Raw genomic sequence first — 9,864 nt, forward strand, 5'->3', positions numbered from 1 at the left:
TATGTTAAGGAGCCATGAACTTATAGATCAATTTGTTTGTGATAGCCAATAGGAACCATGAGTAGGGACGTTATGGCGTGATTTCTCAAGAGGAAAGTTGATACATCTTCCGAATTCGTTGATGTGGATACTCTTCCTTTGGATCCTTATAATCGCAAGCCGATTGAATCATATAACGTGAATCAACAAGATGAGATTAGAAGGGCATATCTACTAAGAGGACCATATCAACCATTTAGTTTGTTCTTTTGTTTTACATGACCCGACCCGACCCGATACGAACCAATTTTTTTTACTTATATACATTGGGGCCTAAAATTTTTAAAAATGTTCCGCACCCCCATGAAAAAATTCCTGGGTCCGCCACTGTATATAGTTAAATAATTATGTTTTGTAACTATAGTCCATATCTCTTCCCAAAATAGTGGAGAGCCATTGTATTATATAGGGATATTATTGTTGCAATACAATATCGAAGATTACCATCCTCAAGTGCAATCCTGGAGTCACCTAATAATCTTGTGTGTTTGAAGCTTGAGATAATCCACTTAGATAAAATATCTAGCACTGAAACATGTTCTTTGAAATAGATTCTAGGAAAACATTTCTATGTGATGATGTGTGTATTGTGTTGAATATAATGCTAAATTTAACGTTGGTTGGTTTTGGGTACTTATATTATGTGAATGCTCTCAGAGTCTCAGTGCTGAAGCCTCAGCTTGTTTAACTTAACATAGGTCGAGCTCGAGCTCCAATATAGATTTGAGGTTACTCAATCCTTTTCCATAAATTTAGCTCTAATGTAAGCTATTTAGCTCTAATGTAAGCTCGAGTTTGTTAATTTGGCTCGACTCGGTCTTAGATTTTAGAACCTTGAGTAGCTCACCAGCGACTCGAGTTGTTTACAGCCCAATGCTAGGTGGCCATTAGAACATTGATCATGTTTGATACAAGACAAATCACTTATTGAACATATTACAAATCATATCACAAATACAATACATCAATCAAAACATACCCCCACTAGAATCCCACACATAGCCTAAGCTATTAGAGGGGTCTGGAGATGGGGTGGGATGTAGGCAAGCCTTACCTCAATATCCCAAGGGATAGATATCACAAACACAATGACATTATAGAATTGAACATAAACGGGTAGGACGATTTATCACTGTATCTTTAGACTACCGGTGTATCTTCTGGAACCGGAATGTCTTCTTCATCGGGTGGTTCCAAAACCCAATCACCATTACCATTCAAAACCATACCTTTGTTTTTCTCGATCCACCACGACCCTGGTACCAAGTACTCATCTTTCAAGAACTCACTCGATTTATTCACCAACGCCAAGCTCCTCGGAACCTTCAACTTGAACTCACCGTCCGCCCCATTCCACCCCGCCACCACATGCAACATTCCCTGCAAATTGTGCCAGTCACTTGGATTAACTGATTCCTTTAGGCTCCCGGACTTTCTGGTATCGATTTCAAATTGAACCCCCGACTCCACATACCCCAACAACCTGCTTGGGTAAAGCGGAATGAGGTCAATCTTGTTCCTTATGTTTAGGATCTTGACGTTTGAGAATTGATTGAGACGGTCGTTGAACGCTTGGTTACCCACGTGTGGTGAAGCGAACACAATTGCTGAAATTGGGATGTTTGTGATACCATTTTCTGCCAGATCAAAGGCTGATAAGATGGATAAAGTTGCACCAAGGCTGTGTCCAGTGATGATTATGCTGATTTCTTCATTTTTGTATTTTTCCACCAACTGTTTGATACTTGACAACACTTGTGTTCTTGCACTTACGTTTGTGAAAGATGAGTTGGGATTATCTGAAGTGTATATCGTTAACCACCCCCGCATAACTTTTGGTACAGCTTCATCGTCATTACTAGCGCTAGTGATGCTAGTAACGATGTTACCAACATCAATCCACTCGAATAAACTTTTGGCTTTAGTTGTTGTGGTTTCAGTTGTTGTATTCTGTAGTAACAATGGTTCAGCAGACGTGGCGTCAGCTCCTAACACATTAATCCACTCTAAATCTCGAGTGGTTCCTCTCCACGCGATGTAGATCTCTCGCCTGCCCAACGCTTTACTGACCTCATCGGTTGTAGTTGCAATATACCCGATCCAGTTAGACTCGCGGTCCCATGCTTCACGAGAGAGGGATTGAAGGAAGAAGGCTTCAGGAAGGGAGATTTTAGCAGTGGCGTAAATAAATGAGGCGACTTGGTAATCGGATGGGGACGGTTGGAGCATGACTTTGTGGAAGAATGATTTTTTGCCGTAGCGGCTGCTGCCAGCATACTTGGAGTTGCCATCGTTGTTGAACGCGTCATAGGTGGCTTGGCAGAAGTCGCCGCAGCGCAGGATGAGCGTTAGGAGATTGATGTCTAACGGGTCGAGTAGGCCTTCCCAGTTATTGCTTCCGAGTATCTCCAGCCATGGAGTTGTGGATTGAGTATTGGATGCCATGGCACTGGTTTGGTATGATTGGTAGTATGCATGTACATATTATATAGAGTGAGGGGCAACATCTAGAAGATCATTTCACGTGAAAATCTATCAAGGTGATTAAGGAAAATAGATAAAACATAATCCTACACATAAATTGTGTTCGTTAAGAAATGACTCGTCTTAAAATTCATATTTGTTAAATGCGGAGAGAGCTCCTGGGGTTCAAATACCGACATAATTTGGTTAGGGATGTCCTTTTTGACATATTCAGGTGCGCTGGTATTTCTGCTAAGAAAAAGAGGCACCCGTTAATTTCTTAACAGACCCGTTGGAAGGGAGATCTACCCTTCGACCAGCCGACATTCTGGTCTTTGGATGGGTAGGAGGAAAACATGCCTGTGTGGATCTAACAGGGGTTTCCCCGCTTGTGGGCTTAGGGGGTAGTGCTTTCACGGTGGGTCAGGCTGCTTCGGGTAAAGTGACCAAACATGAGAAAGCTTGCATTGACAACCAACATGTGTTTTTTCGAATTTTGAATTCTATTTATTAGTTATTTGAAATTGGTCGAAATTGATTTATCCCATTTGCTTTTGATACTTTTGGTTTTCTGGCACCAAAGGCTGTGGACCTACTTAGTCGAGTTCAAAGGATCATGCATAGTAATGTTATGATCCTGAGATCTATGGACGTAGTTTTTAAAAGACTTAGTTTTGCTATTAAAAAAGGGTAGCGGCGCAGCTTATTGCCCGTTTACCAACTATCTCGATGTAAATTCAACAAATAAGAAATACCTAAATTATATGCGGAGACAAAATCTATTTTATTTGTCATATTTTTGGGTGTATTTTAATATATACCAGTGATATTTCCCCGCGCTTCGCGACAGAATTTCGATCAGTATTTGTTCGATTTGTTACGCTATCGGCACTCGCTATGGTAATCGAAAGAAAAAAACCTTATATCGATCGAAAACAATAAAAACGAATATCGGTACCGATGTTTTCAGTTGATATCGGTTATGCTTTTTTTTTTTTTAACATTGTCATATAAACTTTATTGAAAACGGCTATCGTGACACTATCTTACCAAACCAAATCAACAAAGACTGAGTTGTTCGGTACCGTTATTTATTTATATTTTGCTTTCAATTAGCTTAGATCGTATCACTACATATAACTTATTTATAGTTGACCAAAATAAATATAACTTGATTATATTTAAATTTAAGTAACAGTAAAAATAATTGGTTTAATATGTATTCAATATTGAACACTCATTTGAAAATTAAAATAAAAATAAAAAAATAAGAAACCACTATTTATTATTGAATGGTACTATTCATAAGGGAGGAGTTAGTATTTATATAAAAAAACATAGGTAGCAGTACCGATATTCATTTTTATGGTTTTCGGTTTCGAAGTTTTTTCATGTATACAACTCTGTCAAGTGCATGTATCGTACTGGTATGTAACAAACCGAACCGATACTGATCCAATGCTTGCGGTAACGTACTGTCGAATGTTAAAAAATTAAACATTTTTAAGTCAGAATCAAAGAATTAAAAAACTATTAAAATTAAAAAAAACTTTAAAAAAATTGGAGTTATTTTAAGTTCAAATAAAATTAAATAATAATTAAAATACTATTAAAATTTTAAAAAACAAATACTTACAAAATTATAGTTACTATTCATCATCACTTTGATTTAATATGTATAATAACTAGGTTACAATTACACGAGTTGATTTATATAATATTATTTAATTAGTAGAGAGTGTAGAATGCAATAATACCTTATAGTGCGAAGATACGTAGGAGATTGAGACTTGTGTCATTCACCATACATATAACGTGCGTAATTATGCATATCATAGTTGTTAAAAGCCATCGCCTCTTGCGTCTAGGTCTATTTTTGAGGCGAGACGAGACAATTGCGCTTTAATTCTCTAGGTGATAGTTCAGACGTAGATTCTGACGCGATTCCTAGATTCCAGAGAGTTTTCAGCCAAATTCTCTAAATTTCGGCAAGATTCTAGCCTGATTTCTACTTTTATCTAAGGGGCTGTTTGTTTACCTCTTAATGAGGTTCTTACTGGTTCAGCACTTAATGGTTCAGACTGTTTATTTCATGAGCAGATGTCTGAATAGTTCAGACATTTGCCTCTGAATGGTTAAGATTTATACAGAGTCTGAATGGTTAAGACATCTAATCTGAATTGGTCAGAAATTTGCCTCTGAACAGTTAATCATTATACAGGCTCTTAATGGTTCAGACATCCACATCTTACTGATTCAACACTTAATGGTTCAGACCTCTTACTGGTTCAACACTTAACCATTCAGATGTTTCCAAACAGCCCCTAAGGAAAACTACTTTTCTAGTCCAGTACACTTGTATTTTAGAACTTTTGTTATTAATATACGATATTAAATGTTATACAATAGCTTTTTGTTTATTTTATTTGAAAATAGTATTATTTTTCTAATACATAATATATTTTAATTTTTTTATTGTGCGCCTTTTTTTTTTTACTTAGGCCCTTGCTTTTTTGCGCCTTGTGCCTAGGCCCAAGGCGAGACTTGTGCGCCTTGAGTGTGCCTAACGCCTTTAATAACTATGATGCATATAATATGCGTGATTATGTGTGTTTGTTCATGCGTGATTACATAGCCATGCATGATTTTTATGTGATTTTGTTCATGCATGATTTTTATGTGATTTTGTTCATGCATGATTTTTAGTTTACCCTATGTGTGATTAGGGTTTGAATTTTATAACATGTGTAATTTACTTATGTACGCTTCGCACATTAAGAGGTTATTGTACGTTACCCTTCCCCTTAATTAATGATAAAAAAAGTTATATTAAAAACATATGCGTTGAATTAACCCGTGTATTATACAAATAGAATAATATATTATGTAATTTGTTAACATATGCAATCATCAAGATGTTTATTTAAAAAATGAACATCTATGCGTTGCACGGTTGAATTAACTCGTGTATTATATGGATATATTAAAAAAAGATGGTAATTTATTAACATATACAATCGTCAAGATATATATTTAAAAATATGAACACTGACGTGACAATTATAAATTTTGTTAAGTTAATTTTTGAAACATTATTTCTTTCAATTGGGTATTAACTTTCATTTTTTAATATCATCTATTTTTTATTATTATTTAACATATTATATTGTATTATACCATTCCTACCATACAACCACATTACATACTTGATTTTTTTATAAATCACTAAAAAAATCAATTATCATCATTATTTTTCGTTCTCTTAATATTTTAATCAAAATAGTTTTGAACTTGCCTTTTAAGTAAAAATATAAGTTTATTTAAAAAGTTAAATGATTCCTAGCCAAAATCTATAATTAAATACACACTTTAAAGAGACTTTTAACGTTATGATCATGTAACTCTTAAGGTAAAAGATCAGATATACTATATTATTATTCATTAATAAATAATATTAAAAGACTTTTAACGTTATCATGCAACTCTAATGTAACAGATTAGATATATAAATGACCAGCTAGTAGTATTATCCATTAATAAATAATATTAAAAGACTAGTCAGAAAAAAAAAAAAAGAAAAAAAAAGAAGACTAGTCAAAATGAGTTTGCTCGGGTTGATAGCTAAGTGCCTCTAGAACTTTACAAATATAGCAATAAACTATCAAGTAACGTGGGTCACGTTGAATTTAATAATAAATTACTAAGTAACGTGGTACACGTTGAATTGAACTCTCTACTTTCGTCATTTTATTATGAAAAACTAGGTTTGGGGCTTAGGATCGAATCACAACCCTGGTAAAATGAAAAATGAAACAAAGATTTTTCTTATTGATGGGGAACAAAAGTCAAAATAACTTTAAATCTGATTACACAAGATTTTGATCAAATAAGGGGAAACAAATTATTGCTTAATTTTCAGGTAGAATATCATTCAAAATGAAATCAAAAGAAAAAACTTTAATTATCAGAATGAAAAGCTATGAAAATAATCAAAGAGAATTTTACAAATATCAAATAGAAAAGGGTGCTACTTTCTACACCCCCCTAATTACTTTTTTCACCCTCCCTCCTCTCACATACTTACAGATGGGGCCTGCGTGGGACCGACAGTTTTCCTCTCACAAGGGGGGGTATAATCAGGAATGAGGGGGGGTGTGTATAGAATGAGCATAATTAATTAAATAAAATAAATAAATGAAAATTAAGGCGTCTGTAGACCATATTTAAATCTGATTGCAAAGTGAGCATAATTAATTAAATAAAATAAATAAATGACCATATTTATAAACGGATTAAATTAACGATAAAAATCTTTCAACAATTATTCATTTCGCGAAAAATTTTTGTGGTTTCAAAGTTTAGGATTCGGGTCTTTCAAAACGGGTCAAATTTTGAAATGGGTCGATTTTGACGGATGTTACAGTCTCCCCTACTTTAGGAGATTTCGTCCTCGAAATCTAAGAGGGAAACTTTTGAAAAGATGTCATCTAAAGATTCAAAAGAGAGAATAGATAAGACTTGATCGTACGGAAATTTGTTTTTCATGATTGTGTCATGTAGCATATAGTAAATAGTTTCACATAACATATAGTTTCACATACCATGTAAAAGGTTCAACTAGTTTCACATAGTATAATTATGAATTTCACGTAGTGTAACATAGATAATGAAAACTTCGTAAATTTAGTTTGTTCACGAGAAATTATTAGTGTTTGTTTTAGATTACGAAGATAGTGTGTAACGTGTCTCCAAACTTGAAATGAAAGTAACGTTCAAATATAAAGTTTCATTGAAAACGAATAAATGTTGGTAACTACCTCTGAGGTAAGGAAATCACCCCTAGCTCATTGGTGAAGTTGAAAAGTGAGTGGAGCTAATCGTCAAGGTAAGGAAATCACTCCTATCTTTACGATAAACTTCCATTTTTGGAAATATGAGTATTAGCATAAAAATTTAGAACAATTCACATGACATACTTAGTTAACAAGATTAACGTATCACTGGCATGTGAATAAACATGTCAACCCATCGTGTACCGCAAAGTTGACTACCCAACATCGTCGCAACGAAAAGGGTGTAATGTTGTTAGTTTAACATGACCACTAGAATACGGGCGGGCGCTACTCCTATAGCACTACGCATAGTGCTATACATGTTAAGGTGTGGGTTAAAAGACAAGTTCATCACATAAGAATAACCCAGTAATCACGAATCCAGTATAACATACTAGCATGCATGTATTAGATTGAAATGATATATCGTACAAATGTAAAACACATGAAAATTGACATAGCATAAAAGAGATTTAACGTAAAACATGGATTGTCACGGAACATAACATAAGACACTTCCAAAGTGAATCGAAGACCTTCTCGAATTAAGGAAACGTGCTTTGGCCTATTAGGTATTAGTACTCTCATCGATGGTCCCCAGGTAGGCAACGGGTCCTTAATGGATTTATACGAATGCCAAGCCTAGACAGGACGTCCCGACTACCGGTACCTAACCCTTCCAGTTACTACACGTCCTTAATCGATTGGGAAATCGAGACTTTGGCGAGAGCGAAAATCGAGGAGTGGGACTAGTTAACAAGATGCGAGTATCACCTCTAACTTGATAACATCGTACCCTAATGTGGTTGGTTATCATAAGATAAGGGTCCACTAGAGTATGAAATGGAAAACTCCCATCAAGGTTTGGATATCACTCCTAACTTGAGGGTAGATTTCGTGCAAAAATCAAAGTATCGCTGAGTGAAAATCATCACCAAGTGTGGGAATCACCCCTATCTTGATGAGTCTTTTCGATTGTGTTGTAAGAGTGTCTTCAAAGCCTCCAAGTGTGTATTGTGTTAGCCTTAGGAAAGGCATGTATATTAAGAGTCCAAAAGAAAGTAGAGGGAAGCAAAGAAGATAGAAAGGAAGTTGTTTTAAACAACACATAATGAATAAGCTCTTAAACTATAGACTAGGCAAGACATTCCTAATTCCCTATAGTTATGGCTCTGATACCAATCTAGTATCAGAGTACCCTACTATAGACCAGGCAAAAGTAAGGCAATCCTACCTAACTCCCTATAGTTATGGCTCTGATACCAATCTGTCACACCCCAACCGATGGCGGAAACATCGGGATGAGACGAACAAATTGCTCAAAACAACATAACACTAATTGTGACAATATAATTTAAATTCAATTTCATAAATTCTAAAATGTCATACATTGTTCAAATGAACAAAACAAGATTTCAACATAGTTTATTTTCTAGGTGTGTTTCTAATCCACCCTAACTTGATTCTTGGATTCTTCATCTATCAACCTGCAACATGTATTAAAATAACATCAACAAAAAAATGTTGGCGAGTATACAGGTTTGATACATAGCGTAAAGTAGAATAAAAAGTTTAAATACTCATATCCAACATGAACAACATAATACAAGTTACTAATATGCTGAAACGGTGTCACTATATGTCAAACCCAAGTTTCCAACGCACACGCCCCAAGACTCACTCAAGGGCGGTGCGTAGTCCTATAGAATAGGAGATTTAATAAGTCTCAGAAGTTTAATAAGTCTCAGTAGTTTCAGAAGTTTCAACACACACGCCCCAAGACTCACTCAAGGGCGATGCGTACTCCTATAGAATAGGAGATTTAATAAGTCTCAGAAGTTTAATAAGTCTCAGTAGTCTCAGAAGTTTCAACGCACACGCCCCAAGACTCACTCAAGGGCGGTGCGTACTCCTATAGAATAGGAGATTTAATAAGTCTCAGAAGTTTAATAAGTCTCAGAAGTTTAATAAGTCTCACAAGGTTAATGAGCATATAAACACGAAAAGTTTACGTGGCATACGAGATTAACAAGCATCAAAATTGTTTCATGTTTAAAAACGGATAGAGTGTGCATATAACAAGTTTCAAGTGTTGCGTGTTTTGTATAGAATACATGTTGCACCCAAAAGTGATAAAATCAAAATGGGATCAAGTATACTCACCTTGGTTGCGTTGCGATTTCTTGTAAGTAACGCACGAGTAAAATTGGGAAAATCCAAGGGAACGAACGAACGAACGTTTTATCCTAGATGGGACGATATCGTTAATATAGGAATATAATTCCCAATGCAAAGTGTGCAATTTAATTTATTTGAGATTTATAATTGTCGTTTAAAGTTAAGAATTTAGTTATTTAGTAACATACTTAGAAAAGAGAATTAATGAATAATAAAAAAAACCGTTATTTATAAATGGATTTTAAATTGTAAAATAAACTATAAGTTCATGAGTTTTAATATTGAATTAGAGGTTTTAAAAAGAAAGTAAATACAAAAGAAATAGTTGTTCCACACTAACCACTGTAGTGCT

General features: G+C 34.9%; 1 protein-coding gene across 1 annotated transcript; it reads right to left on the reverse strand.

The window, feature by feature from the left end:
* Positions 1-948: 948 nt before the first annotated feature.
* LOC110935547 (phospholipase A1-IIdelta) lies at positions 949-2,496 on the reverse strand. Its single transcript, XM_022177927.2, has one exon. The coding sequence runs from the start codon at positions 2,482-2,484 to the stop codon at positions 1,180-1,182; it is 1,305 nt and encodes a 434-aa protein (XP_022033619.1). The 5' UTR covers positions 2,485-2,496; the 3' UTR covers positions 949-1,179.
* Positions 2,497-9,864: the final 7,368 nt, after the last annotated feature.

The sequence above is a fragment of the Helianthus annuus genome, chromosome 3, assembly GCF_002127325.2.
Source record: "Helianthus annuus cultivar XRQ/B chromosome 3, HanXRQr2.0-SUNRISE, whole genome shotgun sequence".
Lineage (NCBI taxonomy): Eukaryota > Viridiplantae > Streptophyta > Magnoliopsida > Asterales > Asteraceae > Helianthus > Helianthus annuus.